At 32.8% G+C, this 23,306-nt stretch overlaps 1 protein-coding gene across 2 annotated transcripts in view; it reads left to right on the top strand.

Annotated features, from left to right (window-relative positions):
- Window positions 1-13,841, top strand: part of LOC107173558 (uncharacterized) — a 142,674-nt gene extending 128,833 nt beyond the window's left edge. The window contains exons 4-10 of one of the 2 annotated variants that reach the window (XM_089216256.1): window positions 4,522-4,997; window positions 6,693-6,878; window positions 7,643-7,829; window positions 10,953-11,205; window positions 11,822-12,065; window positions 12,589-12,663; window positions 13,416-13,841. In XM_089216256.1, coding sequence (XP_089072382.1) covers window positions 4,522-4,997; window positions 6,693-6,878; window positions 7,643-7,829; window positions 10,953-11,205; window positions 11,822-12,065; window positions 12,589-12,663; window positions 13,416-13,487 — 1,493 coding nt within the window. In that variant the 3' untranslated portion in view covers window positions 13,488-13,841. The remainder of the gene's footprint in view (window positions 1-4,521; window positions 4,998-6,692; window positions 6,879-7,642; window positions 7,830-10,952; window positions 11,206-11,821; window positions 12,066-12,588; window positions 12,664-13,415) is intronic. The other variant, XM_015524142.2, reaches the window with a different exon arrangement.
- The last annotated feature ends 9,465 nt before the right edge of the window (window positions 13,842-23,306 follow it).

The raw sequence follows: 23,306 nt of genomic DNA, 5'->3' as shown, positions 1-23,306 counted from the left end.
GGTTTGGAAACGGGAGGGTTAATTCGCATCATAATGTATTGTGGGACTTTACCTTTATTATTACGCTCCTTACCTCCGAGGTCGCTTAATACGATGTTACATATTATTAAATATAAATACCTTTATTATTTATGCGTATGCGTGTGTATCGTATATAGAGTCTAGTACACGTATGTGAAACTGCGGCGACAAATGACATATGAAAAAAATAAATGAAACACCCGCCCCGCCTCATCCCGATACCGCGTTTAGACCCAACGAGTCGGTGTGATATTGCGAGCGGAGTCGCGTCGGCTATTGTATACGATGGGCCCGATCGAAAAGGTCGTTCGAACATTAGTGTCACTGAAGCGACTACCCTCCTAGTTAACGAACAAAACACCTTTGCCCGATTGTATATATACATATATATTATATTATTATCTATTCTCGCGCGTGCGTTTCGACTACTCTGCGACGGGGTGCGAGCTGTATACAATATATACCCCATGACCGGTTCCGTGTATACAGGGTGTATATTTTGCAGGGTTCGACGATTTGAATAACCATCCAACCGGACGGCGATTGTCAAATTCTCCGGATACGATCCTATGTAATATAGAACATATACCCACCACCAGTCTATATAATATATGTAGGTACTTACCTATGCATATAGTGTGTAATACAAGTACGATGGTAATACGATAATGTATGGTTACAGGCATCACAATACATAGTGTAGCGCGTACCGTGGTATTTCGGACGAACTGCAGTAATATTTAGATTTTGGGTATAACATATATATATATATATATATATATTATATATATATATATTTTTAAACATCATATAATTATTACAACAAGGTACATAATGTAAACAACGACTACGAAGTGGTTGTGAGACAATTCGCCGAGTCTTGAGTCCGGTAACCGGAAAAGGCTGCGAGTGAAATTTTAAGTTGTATAACCTAACACTGATGACAGAAAATCAGTACACTGCGCGCATCGGCCTTGAGGGAAAAATATGTGTAAGTTCACTTTTTTGTGCAACGTTTTTGGACGCACACGATTTTTTTCGATGTTTTGAGACATTTTCTATTTGTTTTTAATTTTATACAAAGTATATGATATTAATAATAATATACGTTTTTAATCAGAGTTATTGAGCTCAAATTCTGCGTGGTGTTGGGTTGAGGCATGTATATATATATCGAATATACCAAGGTACCTCGAGGGGCTGATAAAAATACATAAATAAAATACCAGAAAAATTGTACTTCTTGTAGTTATTGTATACAAAAAAATGTATTACTAAACAAATAAATACCTAATAATTTGAAGGTGTTAATTTTTTCCACTGTTGGCAAATTTATTGAAAACAACATCGTCTGAATTTTAATACTAAATATACCTACTGTTCTGTATTATTCATCATCTTTTCAAAATCGCGACACGCCGACACGCATGTATCCGCTTTAAATGCACCGATTACTATCTATTTCGGAGGCTGTCACAAATCAATAACACTAAAAAAAACGTCACATGATCTAACCTGGTATATTATCTAACTTAATTATAGGCAATAAAGTCATAGCTAGTCATTTCGTGATATACACATAATATTATAAACATTTTTATAAGAATTCGTTTTTATATAGCACATTGTATTTTTAATACTCTCACAATGTCAACATTGTTATTTAAATAAATAGAACATGATATAAGTAACACATTATTCTATATATCAGATCAGTATGTGGTTGACTGTTAAAAAAATGTATCACTGACGGGTATTATTTTTTGTCTACAATCGACAAATATTAGCGAGCTATTTCCGCAAGTGAACTCTGACAAAATGTATATTGATTCGCTTCCGACAAAGCTGAGTAATACCTACGTCCTACACTACACATAAAAATATAATATTCTCAACCAAACCACTGCCACCTGTAGTAAGACTACTTCTCACATTTTTAAACATATTTTACGTCCGTTTTTTCATCATGTTTTGTATTTTTGTCGCGGTTCGTGGATCTTGGGTGCTCGCTCCACATGTGCTCACGTGCAGGTGCATATGTCATATAATAATACAAGGTATATGTATAATACGATATATTGACATTGTGTATAAAAATATAATGGGAGCCAATATCATATGCGGTGCGAGTGCAGTTTTCCAATACACGACGAAAGTAATAATCCCTTTTCGGAATGTGTCGGCGCGACTGCTCGTCGTGTGTGGGGTCCCGGGCGAAATTCGCACAACCCGAGAAAATATTTTTACAACTGCCTGGCGTAATATAAAAGATCAATAATTATTGTAAACTGCCATCGATGATGTTAACTCGGCCCGGAAATTGTAGGTACCAACCTATAGTAAATAAAAAGTCGATTGTAAACTCGACCCGATAACTTTCGACGATAAAACATGATTGCACCACATCATTCAATCTGAAAACAATTAATAACTTATAAAATGTACATAATACAATAAACTATGTATATATACACTTGTATAATTTAATTGTGTTGCATACTTTTCAATAACACGAAAGTGAAAATAAAACGAGCATCGCCTCGTCGTGATGGTATCCTCTGCACGCAGGTTAATGCCTTTATTTTGTATCTCAAAAATTGTATTTAAGATAAATCATTAATTAGACACGAGGAGATCTGAGAATATTAGTTTTATTCGTGCCGAGTTTACAATAGATGCTTTGAACATTTATGTCCTCGAGTTGAATTTAAAGATCAGTGCAGTTTCGGGTCGTGGAACGCAGTCAAATCGCGACGTCGACATCCGCTGCCACAGCCGACCGGTACCTGCCCGCGATAGCCTACTATGTAGTACTATAACTATATATATATATATATATATATATATATGTACATTTAGGACACTATATTATTATATATACATAATTCCAATTTACAATATATGTATAATGTATATACAGTACAAACGTGAGACACCTGGTCGGTTGGCGTCACAACGGCTGGTACGAGGGTTCGGCGACGGAATTTCCTCTCGCGCCGAATATGCCCGCGGGTATTATCCTCGCCTTTATATTATAACCCATCGCATATATACATGTGTGTATGTGTGTGTGTGTGTGTGTGTCTACCGTATACACTTCGAGATCATCCTTTGTCGTCATTCATTTCTTATAAAAATTATTGTGTGTGTGCGTTTGTATAAAATACGTATAATATTCTACGACTTATACCGCCAATATGTATGATATATACATATACTATGATACACATAAAAGGTACTAGGTACATATATATATATTACATATATACACGTGCGTATTATATGATACGCAGACAAACGTGTATAAGAGTATATATAATATGGTGTATGATTATATATATATATAGAACGATAATCGCGCGCGTACACGACGGGGGGAAGATAAAAACCCAGGATGGAGTTTGACGGCGGACAACAATGGGGATGACGTTGTGTGACTTTCCGACGGGACCACTGCCACCGCCCTGACGATCCCGCCCGAGAAGAGTGGGAAGGGGGTTGGCGAGGGGGGCGGTAGTGAGGTAGGTTAGGTCACCCGGGTGCATTGTCGCGAGCGTACATATTATTATTATATCGTCCAGAGCGTTTAATACCCGTCCTCGTAACACGCATTTATAATATATATATATATTATCGTCGCCGTATATATGCCTACAATATGGTTACACCTATATGTTATACAGTGCGTTAAAATCTCGTATCGCTACACTATCGGGCGTGTCTCATCAATTTTTTCGCTGCAGTAGTACAAAATCGTTGACATATATAGGCACCATATTCGTCATATATTTTACTAGGCAGTTGTATAAATATACTCAGCTAGTTTACACGAGATTTTCAAAACCTGCAGATGAACTTTTGTTCGATATACTCGTATATATAATAGAAACTATTTATTATAGATACCAAAAAATTGAATATAATTAACGCGGCATTACGCCTTTCCGACTGGTTGCACATCGTGATCGGATATTATTACCATATGCAATATTTGCACCCCTCTAAAAAAACGCACAATATATGTTATATGGCGACGGATGGAATAATATTGTTCCGGTGGAGATCTAGAACAGTGTATAGGTACATCTATATGTATATAAAATGTGCCTATAATAGAGGTATACCTATACTGGTAATACAGCAGTTAATTTGAGCCACCACCCCTGCAGCAACTGATCTGCCGCTGCAGTATACACGCACGCCGACAAACACTCTGTACATACGACCGTCGTCAGAGGGTTGTGCGTGATGAGGTTTGGGGTGGCGGAGGGTGTGTGGCGTGCGTGCGTGCGTGCGCGCGTTACCGCGTATTGTCGTCGGCGCGCGTCCAGAGTCAGTTAGTCGCCGTCAGTGTCCGCCGCGCGATGACCGATTTCACTAGCGCTAGACAGCAGCAGCCGCAACAGCCACCACCGCAGCCGCAACAGCTGCGAGTGGTACCGGCCGCGGTGGCCAGACCGCCGTATTTCGATTTTAACGACATTTTTGGTTGTTCCGCAGGGAAAAAACTGTCGCCGCCCATGACGACAGCCGCGCCGTCGACGACACCGGGACCGGCCAACGGAAGTGGCTCCACGGCGGCCACCGCGACGACGGCCACCGTCAACAACAACAACAACCACAGCAACAACAACAACAACGGGTCGTCATCGATCAAACAGCAGCAGCAGCAGCAGCAGCAGCAGTCATCGGCCGGTGGCCAACAGTTGATGTCCGCGGCCGCGGCGGGTTGCTGTCCCGTGTGCGGTACGGCGCTCCGCACGGCCCACGAGCTCGAGTCACACTTTATATGGGAACTGGAACGGCTGTACAAGCAGGCAGCCGTGGCAGGACGACGGCACCGGAGAGGCACGCCCGACAAGTTGAGCGACAGCCACCACATGCACGGTCTCATGGTATGTCCAAGGGATGGCGGCCGACTGTCGCCAGTGGCCGGCGGCAGCAGCAGAGACGCGACGTTGCACGGCCGATGGGAGGTGCGTGTGACACAATTATTATATTGCATGACGTTATAATTTGTAAGACGTTGCCCGTGACCGATTAATTAATAATGAATGGTGGACTTACCCTCCCTTAAGCTCCCACTAAATCACACAGACATTATTTTGGTGGTTTCGACCAAATCATAAAATACAGCTGATCTGAAATCATAACCAATATTATAATAACTAATTACCAATTTATTTTCAGTAACTACTCAATAATCCGGCATTATATATAAAAGAAAAAATATTCGTTTTTCGTGAGCCATTAAATCTCCGCGTGAACTACCTACTCATAAGTGTAACCATAGAGCCCACGGTAAAATTCTCACACCCATCGAACCTATAAATTATACAAATAAACCAACGTGAACTTTTTTGGGTGGAAATCCACTCTAGCCCCCTCCTATAGTTGCGCCACTGAAGCTTCTCTCGAAAACGCGAATTCTACAAAGTCGTTTCTCAGTGCCTACACGCATTCGCTTAAAATCTCAAATCAATCGGTCCAGTTTTTTTAGCTGTACGTTGATTATATGACTATGTTTCGGGCAAAGTATACAATTTGGGCGTTTTATACATTGTCCGGACATTTTATACAATGCCCTTCGTATATTGGGCAATATAGATAACGGATGAGATGATTTAATGAAATATGATAAATCGTAAAACATAGTTAAAATAAAGTCAAATTATTATCTAAAAATTATTATATGTCACTAGTCTGTTTGTTCTTATGGTATTTTTACAATGGGGATGTCCGCTTGTCCGCATATTATACGCGTGTACGTGACATAATATATTATAACTATATTTACTGATTTATAAATTATATGATATGTACATCAAAATGTCACGGAAGCAGTACATGTGTCAATAAGTGATAATAAAATTTTAAAAAACTTATTATATTTTTTAATAATTTAAATACATGTTATTATTCATTAAATCTTCTCATCCGTTATCTATATTTCCCAATATACGAAGGGCATTGTACAAAATGTCCGGACAATGTATAAAATGCTCAAATTGTATATACTTTTCCCGTATAACAACTACTCGTATATGTCATTTGAGACTAATTCTCGCATAACATTAACTTATTATTGATGTACTGTATAATAAACCAGCTGTCCTGGCAATGCTTTGCTATTTCTATATATAAATCAAATTTTTTCGCATTGTGATTATAGCCTATATATATGTTACTAAGGGATAATTATGTATCGTTGATGAAAAAAATTTTGAAATTGGTCCAGTAGTTTATGAGTTTATTCGTTATACGAACGTACTAAAATACAAGTATTTTCTATTTATGTTGTTAAAACAAAATATATATAATATATATAAGTAATAAACATTGCATGTATATGTTCGTATTTGGATGCGAAAGATTTTCAGTAAAAGTTTGAATTCGTTTGTATTTTTTACTTTCGACCATTCCCAACCCTTTTCACTACCCCCATACCGTTTACATATACGTATCTACAGGCCGAGAATATTACTTTTATCACTAAATTTAATTCGAAGCCACATTTTTGCATCGTCGGAAGTGCGGTTACCTGTGATTTGTTTCGCCACCCGGCTCTATTTCATTACTTATTACGAGTGCGCAGAGTGACTAATCTATTGCTTTTCACAACAGTATAATATTAATAATAATCGTTGTTGATGTTGTTTCTATCCGTACAGACTTATCAAAAAGTCAAAGCTAATCGACACAACCGGTTGAGGATCAAAAATCGGAAACGAAAACCCGACGAGATGCTGCTGACGCCGTCACCGGCGACCTGCTGCTGTCCCGTTTGTAGCGAGCCCGTGGCCGCGGCCACCCAGGAACAGATGAACGCTCACGTGGAAATGTGCCTCAGGAACAAAGTATGTAAAAAAAAAAAAATACATTGGTCAAGTACTAGTTGTGAGTTGTGGCCTGAGAACTTGCTGGTTCGGAAAATGGTCACGAACGAAAACTGCATTAAATCGCAAGTTCCGATAACGCGTGGTTAATATTTATTCACAAAACATAAATGTTTTTCCGGAACTTATTTCAATCCAATTTTCAATTTTAACTTCGACTACCCAAACACATGTTGCTGCAATACCAACAACAGTATTAACTATTGTTACCTGCACATAAGTACTAAATGTTGTCACATCCAATACATTATTGTTTTATAGTCATTAATTATTTTATAAAAGATGTCTTTGTTCAAAATGTCGTTTGCGAGCGTAACATAATAGTTTATCTTCGTGCAAACAGGATGTGAGACAGGTATTGATGCGAATTCAGGAATCCGTTCATTTAGGAAGCGCAGATTAACGAATTTAATTAATGCTATATATACTTACTTAAAAACAATATGACCATGCATGTCATTCTAATCACAATTAAAATTGAGCTTCACGTGTTCGTTATCGTTTTGGAAATTCTTGTGGCTTATAAATTTGACAAAATATGTCCAAGACTCGGCCTCGACTACACCCTATCTCGCTTACCGTCAAGGCGTGTTTTCAACCAAACGTTTGATACCACATTAAATAATCCCGTTGCGCTGACATACCATACTATTATGGTTATTGGCTTCGACAGTTTTCTCGAGTGTTTTTACTTATATGTTCCGCACGCCGACGCTATTTTCCAGGGACATCCATCAGTGGCGACAGCTGGTAACGACGACGAAGACGAGAACGTGGACGTGGAAGGCGACGCCGAGACGACGATGTACGACATCGTATACGGCGGCGGAAGTAGCGTATGGCACGGCCAACAGCCGCACAGCAGGATGAGACAGCAGCCGATGCTCATGCACGGTGGCGGATACAACAGAGGTGAGACTTGATCAGTAGTGTTTGCATGCTCATACCACGAGTATTATTGCTATCGGTTTTTCTATAATTTTCACTTTCTCTATCTTTGTAAAAAGCCATATAATTCCGTATTTATAGGTAAAGTTCACTCCGTGAATGGTATTTATATAATTATTTACAATTATGTTTACCGCATACCTATTACCACATTATGCATACCTATATACTCACCGCGCGCATGTACCATTTAAGGAAGAATTAATATTTTACAATTGATCGGCAATTCTTCCTTGAAGAGTGCTTACATTCTATGAATAAAAAATTATTTTTTTTACTATTAAAAATGCTGCTTTATATAAATATACTATATTATCGTTCTTGTGGTTTCAACAAAACGTGTAACGAAATATTATGATGAATTAATTTTAAAAACGTCTTTGGAGGTGTACATTGATATAACCATATCATCAATTCATAATACATTGAAGACAATTTTGGTTTGTAAAGCTTTGTATTTATTTGCAATAAAAATACATTCAAACCTACCATACATCTTAATTTCACAACTTTTATCGATGTTCAATTTGAAGATAATAATATTTGTTAAATTGAAACTACTTATATAATGCATTTTTTTATTCAGAGATTATAAAATATAATTTTTTCTATAATTTTTATAAATATTAATAATGGCTCGGAACAATTTTTCAACGTTTATGAAGACGAATATTGAGTATTTTATATTAACCCAAATAATTAAATCAATTGGATAATTTATTAATCTTTACTAAGTACTAGCAATATTGATTGTGGTCTTAAATTATATTAGAAATAAGTTGTTTATAAACATTTATATGGTTATATGAATATATTAACCATACTACATTTATGAAAATGATGTTATAAAGTTCAATTACATCAAATCCTTTTGTCATAATCTGTTTAATTCTATACTTAAATCATAATTGTTAATTGTCTGCATAATAGATCTTACAAGTATCAGTAAAATAATCTATATGTAATAAATATAATATGTTTATTTGTTTTTGTATTTTTAATCAGCAATAATTGACTGCAAAATCAAATCGATGAATATTTTCTATCAAACAATCCACACAAGAGTTCAAATAACAACTTTTTACTTTACTCCCGATCCTTTTAATTAAAATACTTTTACAAGTATAATCTTGACGTAACACGAACAGTTCACGGATGACATAAAATTTTAAAACAAAATATAAATCATACGTTTTTGTAGAACGTTCATATGCAGATATATTATGCAGATCCTACAGATTCACCCCGTTTTATAAACGTATTAAACTCCAAATCTTAGATCATATCGTAGGCTAACTTAAAATATTTCCACAACTATATAGATATAATGATATAAATCGTTTGGCGACGGTGAAGCTATTGCTTTTAGAAACCACTTAACTGCCACAACATAAACCTTAGAAGTTACAAACCGCCAGCCAACCGCCACGGTTTTACGCGAAATCCTCTAAATAATTTATTCATAGAAAATAAAGCAACGGATAGACGACAACAGTATAAATAAGGGGCAGCCCTCGAAGCGAAACATAAAATAAATATCATATAGATCGTGTGATTATGTTTTATAAACACTATTATTTACATTATATTTCATACTTATTTTTCTTTTTAATAGCCACATGAATTTTCCCATCAAATATAATATGAATTATTCACAAAAACATAATCAGCTAGACGGCCCATGTGGTTGACTATTACATTACATTAGATGTATGTGATAAGTATATACAATGATTATTTATGTGTTGCGATGGTTATTTTTTTAAATTTATGGATTTCTTTTTAACGAGACTTTGAACGTTGTAAAGTTTATCTGACCGATGAGCAACATTTTTTCCTTCAAATGCAAACCATTTCATATGGACAAGTGGTCAACTGAACTACTCGAGTTTAAAAAATAGTCGCCTTCTGTTTTTATTTACTTAAAAAAATTACAATTCACGATTTTAGTTTTGAAGATAATACAATTTAATAAAATATTACCTAATTTTAAGTCACTCTAAGAGTAGAGTATATTTCAAACGCTTCAGATTATTCATTAATCATTATAGGACACTATTATTATTATGTTGCATTTTTCGACGTGTTTCATAGGCAATATAAGAATTATTATCAACTAATTTTAGACATAATATATAGTTCCTCTTTTGGTTAACATATAGTTTTTTATTTATTTACTCAGACAAAGCAGAGAGTTCATGTGTTAAAATTTCGATTAACTTTGACTACTTGTGTTGGAAAAGAGTTATTATAATTACAAAAATACTAAACTTAATAAAATATAGCACGGCATCTAAAAATAAATAAACAGAGAAAAACAAAACAGACTTTTTTATTTGTAGAGGTTCTTCAAAAGTCGTTTTTTATCCAATTCTAGAAATAAATATTTATATACTACACATTTAATATTTATAGTATCGCTTATTGTATATTATTTTATATTTAATTAAAATGGTTTAGAATTAAAAAATAATAATATACCTACAATGAATTTTATTAACATATAATCACACATTCATAACTTTACTGTAATGAGTGTACTGTATGAGGTACTTGGTTCATCGTTACTACAGAATTAGGTAATAAAATAATTTTATACATAAATATGCAAATTAAATTGTACATATCATTATATTATTTAGTTACTTATTTTATGTTCCGTACCGAGTAAGGTACTTTAAAGTTGAATCGCTAAAATTTAGCAGAGTTATAAACGAGAAAATAAACATATTTCACATCACCAATCATTTTTACTACATAGTACCTATTTTTAAAATCTTTGATTTTTCATGTCGTTATTACAACTATAGATTTCAAAATCCCAAAAATCATAATGATAATATCATTTGCGTTATTTTAAAAGTAGGTGAGTGACGCTTGGTAATAGCGAATCATCCTGTCTGTTTATTATGCAATCTACGCCTCCACCCAAAACCGGTTATTAGGGCTGTAATTGTTTTTACAAGATCATTTTCTTATACTTAACCTTTTATTTACATATAACAATATAATATTATCATTTGATGACTACCTCATATGAAAAATCATTTTTCTAAAAAAACTTCCGTTTCCTTTATTTGCGTGTAGGTGCCGCAGCCGTGGCGATCAACTGCACCGGAAATCTGGCGCAGCAGCCGCCGCCTAGACAATCAGCGACCGTTGGCGAAGACTCGACCGGTGGTGCCGAAGACGCAGTGTTGGTGGTCGACGACAACGAAAACGAAAACGGCGGCAGCTTATACAACAAGTACGGCCCTAACCAGTACGCCGAACGTGACGTAATAGTCCCGTCACGTCCTCCTACCGCTTCTTCGGAGAGCCGCCGACTTACACCCGCCGAGTAAGCGTCGTCGCTCGAAATTTCCCGAAACCTCCAACGAACGAGTACCCGTTTAGGTTTTATGATTTTTTTTTTTTTTTAGTTTTGTTTTCCATTCTACTAACCTCCCACCCCTCACCCACGACCCCTCCACAACTCATCCTCTCATCACACGGCCACCGTCCACCGACACCCGCCGACTTGTAATATGTTTTGTCCGGCGCGGCGTCCATCACTACACCGTTATTTTTGATGCGCTTATTTCGGGGTTTTTTAGTTTTTATTATCATCATTTCACAACCTTACTTTATACATACATTTTACCTTTTGAACCAAACCTCAGCAATACTCCTTCCGATCGTCCAGCTAATCGTCGTAATAACATAATTATAGTGTTGTCTACAGAGGAATAACAAAAAAACAATAAAAAAAAAATACCTGCTTAATATAATTGTGTTATGAGACGATGAGCAGTTAATAATAATAAGTGTGATATATAAGATTATTGCGTTTACGAGTACGCATTTGTGACGACGCGTCTCGAAAATAATATTTACTTACCAATAAATTATAATCATATTGAACATTATCATCGTAATAATGATTAATAATATCTTGATCGTTGGTTGCTGTTCAGGCTGAACGATCCGAACGCGATGGAGGCAATGGACTCGTGCGAAAACGTCGGACCGCTGGACGTGTCGATCAAAAAGGAAAACACACAAGACGAAGGGACAGTGAAACCCAAAATGGACGTTGACAAGTACTGCGCACAGTTCAACAACAACGGTCAGGTCGTCGAAGCGCTAAAAGCTCGGATCCGGGAACTGGAGTCGATGTCCAAAACCGGAAGCGACAAGTTTACTTGTCTGTTGTGCAAAGTAAATACCGATGAAATCCTTATTTTCGTGACACTACGACCTAAGTCACTTAGGCTAAAGTATAATACGTATTATCCTATATCAGTGTGTGTATCAAGAATAGGACGTTTTTCATGTGATACGATGGTCACCCGTCGTATGTATAGGTACAATTCACATATTATGTCCACTTCGCAAAATTACTGATGCCCATCAAATGCAAAGTTGCCTTCCACGCCCCGACAAATAAAAATAAAAGACCACGGCGATATAGGTATCGGTGAATGCGCGCGGGTATCTCGACCTTTCAGTGCATGAGTTTTGACATCAAAAATTAAATTTTACAAAACCCATACCTATATATTATGCATACCTACTCAGTGTGGGTGCACGGAATCAACATATAGGGTTAATAAAGTTCAAATTCTAGATACTATTTGCTTAAGTATATATATATTAATAATGAAATTTAGTCATAATTTATATTTATATTGCAGAATATAGTTAAGACACCGTTCTTATAAGTGATTTTTCATTTTTCCAGGGAAATTTCAAAGATCCCGTCGTGTCGACGTCGTGCTGGCACGTGTACTGTGAAGTATGCTGGCTACAGATACTGGTGAGTGTATGGTGTTTACTATTCGCCGACGTATTAAAATAATATAAGACATATACAGACCCGACCATAGGTGCTGACTTTTAGATTCCAACACGAGGGTAAACAAAAACCTTAAACATCTGTCCATGGATATTGTTTCAGTTCTCTTTATACGGGGTTCAGTTAAAACTAAAAAAAAAAAAAACATTTATGATTGAAAATATTTTCCAAAATTGTATTCATCACAGTGCAAGAATATATGTTCTGTCATCGATCACTTGTTGATAAACATATGTTTTCTACGTTGAAAAATTCCAAAGACTCTAAAACCGTTTTGTGACAAATTAGAACTGCGAATTCATTCAATCGTGGTTCCTTATCATAGTACTTCTTGTATTTTTTAAAAATCTATATTCATGGTAAAGGATCTTTATTCAGCATACTGTATGTAGTATAACATAAGCACCCGAAAAAATGCTTCCTGTTAAGCAGGGGGAGGAGGGCAATGTTATAATTTTTTAATTTCTTCGGATTTCCTCAATTTAAAAAAAAAAATTTAAATACTTGGGTGCGGGTGAATTCCCCAAATTTTAAATTACCCTCTTCCATACGCACCTCTCCAGACGCTTATGAGTATCACATAATATATGGTACTGTTGATGTGACTCCGCGAAGTCAGCGCCCATGGACCTGAGTGGTGCGCCCAACGTCTTGCCCGTCACCAAAATACGAAGCTTTATCGAGATACTGTAATGTCTTCTCATATGTTTCAGGGTGCTAAAAAGCTGTGTCCGCAGTGTTACGTGATAACGCTTCCGTCCAACTTGCGTCGTGTTTACCTGTAAATCGGTCGGAGGGCATTTGCAAGACGAGCCGACGGCGGAGGACGTGGCTGAAAATGTCTCGGGTGGGCTCACCAAAGCGTCCTCGCGTCATGATATTGTATATTTATTTGTAAATTATTTCATTGTGATTTTTATTTTACCCGGTTTTCCGTGTGTTCTCTTTCCGGTTTCGTTTCCAAATTATTATTACTGTGTACAAACATCGCAACGATGTACTTATTATATACTTTACACCCACGTCCCACACTATATCCTACGTGGTTGACGCGCGGCCTTAGGTCGCACCTAATCGCCGCACAGCGAACGATGTGCCCCTCTGTACATAATGTAATATAATTTAATATGTGCACGTGACATTTACGCGTTTTCCGTTTACCACCGTGCCTCCAAACCCACCCCGCCGACGGCACTGCAGACATCCGTCCCATGCTCCCCCGCAGCCGTAAAATCCATAAATCCACGCAATAACGTCGACATGTCAATAGTATAGGTACTCAATCTATACAATAAACCGAAGTCGCCGGTCTGCCAAAACCAAATATGTACGCGTAAAATATATACATAATATATTACCTATTTGTATTTGATATTCCTTTTGATGATGTATGTACTATGTATGTATACTCACGCACAACCATTATTACAACGATGTCTCGCGCGCTATATGTTATGAATAGGACGCGATGTATATATATATATGTTTTCTGCGTCACCATATAATGTCACACTGTGGCTGGCCATAGTCCGATGTCGATGGTTTGCGACCGTTATGTAGCGGTGGCGTATTTACGATGTAGCTGCGGCGATGTGGAAGATAGATCCCCCTTGGTCTGTTGTTCGTTACTTATTATTTACCTAACCTAGCGATGTCGACGGTAAGTGAACTTCCCACTCCCCTTTGGGAAATCAAACGTTTGCTAACGTATATCCCCTACCCTTGACGAAATCCTAAATACGCCACTGCAGCTATTGAAAATGTTGTACATTATATCAAGCCCACGTGTTGCATAGTTGCACACTCTTCCGCGGTGGCTGTCGCACCGGACTTAATATTACACTCGCCTCGCCATCCGAAGGTATATCGTGATGTTTGCGAAACATCAAAAGTCTCAATCCCCATCCCACAACAAGTTTTATCGCTTCAATATAACGTGCAGTTCAGCGGCCGTTTGCACCCGGAAATATGCGTGCGCGTGTGTGTATGTGTGTAGTTACGTTCACTCTTCACTGGCACGTGTGCTAACAATTTTGTACATTATTTATACATAATATTATAACAATAATATACTTATGTTATGTTTTTTTTTTCTTCTTAGTGAAAGTATAGATGTTTAATACTATTATAATATAGGGGTAATCGCTTTGTGGTTTGACGTTAGCAAAAAAAAAAAAAAAAAATAATTAAAAACGTCATAATATTATGTGCTATGACAGCGAATCTCCATTAGTCTTATTAGAAATAATAAGTATATATATATATATATATGTATTATACGATACATAAATTATTATAATTTTACGTATAATAGTTTACATTTAAAAATAACATTATTATTATTATAAATAGGTACTGTTAATCTAACGATATAATGTTATATATAAATATATTATTAAACCCCTAGGCCAAAATGATATTACTAAAAATCATCGAAACGTGCCGTGTAAACGATCGCGAAAATGAAAATCTTAAAACATTGTTATATTGGTAGTTCCCCGAATATAGAAGAACGCGTCGTTCGCGAGCGTTAAAGTCACAACCGAAAAGTTTTTAAATGACCGTCAACTTCGACTGTAACGGTTTTAAACCACGATATACCTAAATAATGATAATATCTTATAATGATAGAAAAAAATAACGCACGTAGAAAAACACGAAAATAAAAAACGCGACTGATTCGGACAAGTCGTACATAATATATTTAGCCGGAACGTAAAAAACTCTAAATCTGACAAAACGTATAAAAAAAAAAATTTAAAAACGGCCATGCTCCAAGAACAACAAAGTGATCGCAATAATAGATACACAGACTTCGCGGTAAATCGTAAAATATTTCAAGTTTTTTCCTTTTCGTATTTTTTAACGATCAAGTTTTCGCGAAATTTGATACCCCGTTGCGTCTGTAACAGTACGTTTAGACAACTCATCGCGATTGCAGAATAATATTATTATTTAAATTCTAGCTGTAGAAGAACACTACATAATGTAGACGACTTAATCTTGTGCGCCGCGTTTTGATGCCAAAACAATTTTATTTAAAGAATCTATACAATCTACCTAATAACTAAACTACCAACAACTACCTACATATTATTATAACCAATAAAATTATAAAACTTTTATTATATTTCATTATTATATTCATTAGTATTCAACTCTGTTACTCTGTATTATATATTGTGCTTCGTCTCCTATATAATATATCAGGCGTTTATCATAAAGGGAAAACGTGTTATTATATTATATTATTATTATTATTATTATTGTAATTATTATTATTATTATTATTACTATTATCATTATTATTATTACTATTATTATTATTATTATTATTATTATTATTATTATTATTATTATTATTAATTATGAATTAATTATTATACTTGATGTTTCTTCACAAATATTGTGGACTGTTGTTTGTTTAACTTTGTTCATTAATCGATTAAAAACGGCTGACAGAAATATCTAATATAATATACTAACACATGTACATATATATAACACTCAGTGTGGAGTATCCAGGTTTTTTTTTTTGGGGGGGGGGAGTAATTAGTTTTTGACAAATTTTATCCAAAAATAATTTATTAATGAAAATTTATTTTTTTTTATAAAAAATGGTTTATTTACCCAGCATCCTCACTCACATTTTTCGTTTGATAACGAATTTATTTGAAAAATAATTAAAAATTTTAATGTATACCTACAACGGGGCATATTAATATATGATCAAATACTTCGATTTTTAAATACCATTTTAAAGAGTGTCTTAAAGTTACAAAAATTTATATTTTTCAAATTAAAATGGACCAATTTAATCTATTTTCCAGTAAACTGTGAAACAGTGAATTGTTTAAAAATATTTATGTATCCTAATTAAATTTCAAGAAATTAATTTCTGAGTAATGAAAAGTATGTACTAAGGATAATACATACCTATAGGTGTCATTTAAAACAATTTTACAAAAATAGCGTATTAATTTTAATCTATAGTGTTTATTGTTTCATTATAGGTATGGATTTGTTTATTCAATTTTTATGATTTTTTCCAATAACAAAATGTCAATAGATTAATATTAATTTATAATTAAATACATTAATTTTTTAGTCATCATATATTTCAAATCTAATGTAATGGATCTACATATATTATTATTACTATTATTAGGTACTATAATAGTTTAATATCTCAAAAACTATTTATTCGAATTTTGATACATGGACATTTTCAAAAAACCCAACGACTTAACAATTTACAGGAAAAAAGGTGATTATAATTTAATGAAAAAGAGTACGTGAAACTTCTTTCTGAGTGGTTGAATTAGTGAAATCCAGCCTTTACATAGGTACCTATAAAAAATAAGAGGGTAAGAGGTTAATAATAAGAACATTTTGCGTAAATAGTTTTGGTATGACTTAAGTTGATGGTTTATAATGTTCTGAAAACTGTGATTGCCTTGGGATATAGGATGTTACGCGTGACCCAATTGTCTTGTTTTAGAAAATTTGTATAAAAATAATATTTAAAATCAAGGCTGGGCAAGTTAATGATTTTTTTTAACTCAGTTAATTTAAATTAAAATCTAAATCAAGTTAAAAGTTAATTCAAAATGTTCTATCAATTGAATTAAGTTAAGAGTTCACCAAAATTTAATATGAACTTTTTAACTCAAGTTAAGTTAAAAAAAGTTTCTTGTTTTCTTATAGGTAAAGTTAAAATAATCGGTACCTAAAATTGTTCATGTTATTAGACCAAAGAACTATTACTATTTTATGTGTGCAAAAGCTAACAGTACACATTTTGTTAGCATACTTATAACCTTATAAAATGTGTACCTACCAGCAATTTGTATTCCTACAATAGTTCACAAAATTTTATTTAATTAACTTAACTTTTTTAAATGTAAAATTAACTCAAGTTAATTAAAAGTTAATTCAAAAGCTTCTAAAGTTATTAATTAAGTTAATAAACATAAAAAAAATAACTTATTAAGTTAAAAAGTAAATTAACTTAACTTTAACTTATTAACGCGTTAATGCCCAGCCTTGTTTAAAATTGTTGGTTAAAATACACATCGGTCATCGGTATTATAAAGATTTTCAGGTATAAAGTTATAAACATACTAATAACACACTTCTCTCTCTTATCTCGCCTCTCTCACACTTGTTACACTTATAGTCTACGTCTACGTTAATATTATGTATAGCATACTTATCACTTGAATTTTCCTTCAGAAATAATTATTTGTAAGTACATATCAACATAGGTATCTGTTTAATATTTAATAGTACCTACCTACTTCTAACTAAAATTCTTTATATACTTGTTGAAATTCGCCAAAAGTTTGACCCACATAAAGTTAGAAGCACAGCCATAACATACACTTATGAAATACATCAAACATTAAAATAGGTTAAATATTTACCATAAGTACTTACTAATTATGAAATTAGAATTTTAATTGAAAATGTATTCACATAAATACTCGTACAGAAATTACGTACTTCATTGACTGAGTATTTTATATACATGTGGGTTTCATTTTAAAATGAAGTTTTACCAACCCACTAATAAAGAAGTTCCATACCTTCATAGGTACTTCCGGGAAATCCACAACGCAGACTCGAAAGGAAATAGTTCTGTGACCATTTAAATTAAAAAATGTCTCTCCTCAGTTGATAATATTATATATGCCAAGCTACAAGTGTCACTACTAATGTATGGCTTCTTTTTTAAAATAATTCATGTTGTTTAGTCTCTCATCTTATATACGCTTAACGTGCAAAATTTTTTACAGATTGTGTATGTAGTATTGTCCTGTTATAAAATGCTAATAAAATAAAAATGTGGCTAGCATAACCTACGAGAAACAAAGTAAGGCAAAGTAATTGTTATTTTAATATTCGTATGCAATACGCATGAATATTTACGTTTTAGTCGTTTTACGTTAGCTTTTTCCCAATTATTAAAAAGATTCCTACATAAATATATGACTTTTTGAGTGATGAACGTTAATTTTTAGATTCTGAACGAAGTGATGAATGTATTGATTTTACAATGATGTATGTTTTTTTTTTTTTTTTGTGTCTGTGTAATGTGTTTGTGTCTATCTGTTCAATTTCAAACTTTGGGGGTGATTTCCAATGTAAAAGTGAATATCCTTGGTGCATTATAGAGGTCAAAAGTAAATATTTTCCAAGTTTTCAAAAAAATCGAGAAAAACAACAAAAAAATGACAGAAAAACGAGAATTTTCACGCAAAACCAGTTTTCGACCAAATTAATTTTTTGTATGGTTGTAATTCAAAAACTAATCACTGTAAATACTATGTTAATGTTATCTATATACAGTTTAATTTTCAAAAATTTTCGACTTTTTTTGAGTTATTTATAGACCACTAAAATTTTCGATTTTTTTGAAGTGTCGGTAAAAAGTTTTAAATGACCAAAAAAACTTGAAAATTTAATACAAGATTCCTTATGATTTGTTCTTATTGTAGCTAAAAAAAATTAAAAATCGTTAGTCACAATTTTTTTTTATAAGCGTTTATAGTTCAATTTTTTACGAAATCTGTCGAAAACGCAAAAATTTGCAAGTCATTTTTTGTGTTTATAACTAAGGATTAAAAATACAACACTAAGTTTTCCATAAGTTTTCCTTTAAAGTAGCTATAGAGAAAACTCAAAGCATTATTATAGGAACAATTTTAAGTGCGTTTGAATTTTAAATTTTTACGAAATAGCATAACAATAACGATTTATCCTCAAACGATTTTTAATATTTGTTATTATTCAACAAGTATATTAAGTCGCAGATACTTGAAAATTTTACCAGTTATTTAGATTGTCATTTTCTTTATATGATTTAATTTTCAAAATATATTTTTTTGAAGTGTCGATAAAATTTTTTTGGCCCCATCAAAATACTTGAAAATATAATACAAAGTTCCTCATAAGTTATCCTTATAGTGATTAAAAAATTATAAGAATACATATGTAAATTGTTTTTAATAAGCATTTGAAGTTCAAATATTGAATTAATACGTAAAAATTACGGCAATTTTCAAATTATCTTAGATAGAAATTCATAAAAGTTTTAGATTCTGAACGAAGTCATGAATGTATTGATTTTACAATGATGTGTGTTTTTTTTTTTTTTTTGTGTCTGTGTACAGCAGAACTAGTCGAAATAATGCTTCGATTTCAAACTTTGGAGGTGGTTTCCGATGTAAAATTGAAGATCCTTGGTGCATTATAGAGGTCAAAAGTAAATATTTTCCAATAGTTTTCAAAAAACTCGAGAAAAACAAAAAAAAAAATGACAGAAAAACGGGAATTTTTACGCAAAATCAGTTTTCGACCAAATCAATTTTTTTATATGGTTGTAATTCAAAAACTAATTACTTTAAATACTTGAAATTTTCACCAAATGTTTATGTTAGTGATATCTATATACAGTTTAATTTTCAAACATTTTCGACTTTTTTTGAGTTATTTATAAACCACTGAAATTTTTGATTTTTTTGAGAATTTTTTTTTGAAGTGTCAATAAAAAAAATGTTGAACGACCAAAAAAACTTGAAAATTTAATACACGGTTCCTTATGAGTTGTTCTTATTGTAACTAAAAAAAATTAAAAATCGTAAGGCACAATTTTTTTTTAATAAGCGTTTACAGTTCAAAATTTTACGAAATCTGTCGAAAACGCGAAATTTGCAAGTAATTTTGAAGTTGAAAAATCATAAAATTTTTTGCGTTTATAACTAAGGATTGAAAATTCAACACTAAGTTTTCTATAAGTTTTCCTTCAAATACTATAGAGAAAACTCGAAGCATCATTATAGAAATAATTTTAAGTGCGTTTGAATTTTAAATTTTTACGAAATAGCCTAATAACGATTTATCCTCAAACGATTTTAAACATTTGTTATTATTCAAAAAGTATAAGTCATAGATACTTGAAAAATTTTACCAGTTATTTAGATTGGCATTTTCTTTACATGATTTAATTTTAAAAATATTTTGACTTTTTTTGAGATATTTATAGACTACTGAAATTTTCAATTTTTCTGAAAAATTTTTTTTGAAGTGTCGATAAAATTTTTTTGGCCCAATCAAAATACTTGAAAATTTAATACAAAGTTCCCCATAAGTTATTCTTATAGTGATTAAAAAATTATAAGAATACATAGGCACAATTTTATTTTTTTAGTATTTGAAGTTCAAATATTGACTTAATACGTAAAAATTACGGCAATGTTCAAATTATCTTAGATAGAAATTCATCAAGTAATTTCCTTTTATACCTAAGATTTGAAAATTTAATACAAGGCTCCTAACATATTTTTACAATAGCAGTTGAAAAATAAAAGAAATATATAGTCACAAATTTTTTTTATAAGAATTTACAGTTCAAAATTTGATTAAATACATAAAAAATACGGCAATGTTCAAATTATCTTAGATAGAAATTCATAAAAGTTTTCTTTTTAATTCTAAGATTTGAGAATTTAATACAAGGCTCATAATATAGTTTTGCAATAGCAGTTGAAAAATAAAAGAAATATATAACCACATTTTTTTTTTTACATGCATTCAAATTTTAATTTTAACAACATACGTAAAAATCACGAAAATTCGTAAATTATTTTATTCTAGAAATTCATAAAAAATTTTCCTTTTATACCTAAGATTTGAAAATTTAATACAAGATTCCTTACAAATTTTTCAATCTTTATCACAAAAAAAATGTCCACCGGAAATTCAAATTAAATTTTTATTAGCATTTGAATTTCAAATATTGACAAAAATTCGTCAAAACCATGAATATTTGTAAATTATTTTGTAGTTCAAAATTCATAATATTGTTTGTATTTATATCTAAGGTTATAAAATTTAACACCAAGTTTTCTATAAGTTTTGCTTCAAATAGCTTTAGAGAAAATTTGAAGTGTCATTATAGGAAAAATGTTTTGAGCGTTTGAGTTTTAAATTTTTATGAAATCGCGTAATGATAACGATTTATCCTCAAACCAGGTATTCGTATATCTATGATAATATAAGGTATTATGAATTATGATAACTACATGATAACTACACTAATTGAGTACTAAAAATAAAATATTTGTTTCAAAATAGAATATATGACAATATTTAAATATAATATATCCTAGACCGACAAATCATCTCCGTTCAGAATCGTTTTTCGTATACAATGATACCTATCATTGCATTCAAATTTAATCCCATCCATTACAGTAACCTACAGTACAGCAAAGCGACATCCACGACTTATCCGCTTTTTCTTTTTAGATCTAAGATTTTAAAATTTAATACAAGGCTCCTATCATATTTTTACAATAGCAGTTGAAAAATAAAAGAAATATATATGAATAATTTTTTTTAAAAGCATTCAAAGTTTGAATTTTGACAAAATACATAAAAATCACGAAAATTCGCAAATTATTTTAAACTAGAAATTCATAAAGTATTTTCCTTTTATATCTAAGATTTGAAAATGTAATACAATGCTCATAATATATTTTTACAATAGCAGTTGAAAAATAAAAGAATTATATAGCCACAATTTTTTTTTACATGCATTCAAATTTTAATTTTGACAACATACCTAAAAATCATGAAAATTCGCAAATTATTTTAAGCTAGAAATTCATAAAAAATCTTCTTTTTAAATCTAGGATTTGAAAATTTTTAATAATCTATAATATATCCTAGACAGATAACCGTCTCCGTTCAGAATCGTTTTTCGTATACAATGATACCTATCATTGCATTCAAATTTAACCTACCTTAGTCAGAGGTCCACCCCCACCCCCAATGTACAGCAGAGCGATACCCACTTACCCGCTTTTTTAATTTTTACAATATAATTTACAATCTATTAGTAATTAGAACAATAATTAAAATAGTCGGAAAAGTTTATGACTTGAATAAAAACGGATTAAAGAAGACTTATTCCATTAAAGGTATACTTTGTCGATTATCTACTCGTGCACATATGCATTTACAATTACATTATATTAGATTTGTATTTGCCAGATTAGTATGGGTCCCGCCACCACCGCCGTTTTAACCTTTTTCTGGGGTTGCCTGATGGTATACTTTCTGACGCAAGTCCTTTGATTAAGGGATTGATGTGTAGTTTTGGACATTTATGTCGAATCGCTTGTAAAATGTTTTAGCTACATCGTGAACGGGCAGCGAGATGGTAAAATCTTTATGTAAGGTCAGCTGGTTGGATAGAGAGAATGGCGCTTTTGTTATAGCACGGAAGGTTTTGGATTGAAAGTACTAAATACGGTTTATGTTTGAGACTTTTGCAGAACCCCATAATTGGATACCGTACTTCCACTTTAAGATAAATTTTTTATATTGAACGACAGAATAAATCGAAAGAATCTAACAGAAACCAGTAAACCACCCATGATGTTGAATTGTTGATAATAGTCGATTGAAGCAAATCATTCTGCTCAAAAACGTGCCCAAAACATAAAACTCGCAATATAATTGTTAACAAATATGAATCGCCCACTCCGCTCTGGATCTGAAATAAATTGTGAAAACTTGTTTGTCGTCGCTTTAAA

Source organism: Diuraphis noxia, unplaced genomic scaffold (assembly GCF_037042655.1).
Source record: "Diuraphis noxia isolate RWA-SAM2 unplaced genomic scaffold, SU_Dnox_SAM2 contig0001, whole genome shotgun sequence".
In the NCBI taxonomy this organism is placed as follows: Eukaryota; Metazoa; Arthropoda; class Insecta; order Hemiptera; family Aphididae; genus Diuraphis; species Diuraphis noxia.
This window is presented reverse-complemented; position numbering and strand designations above follow the sequence as displayed.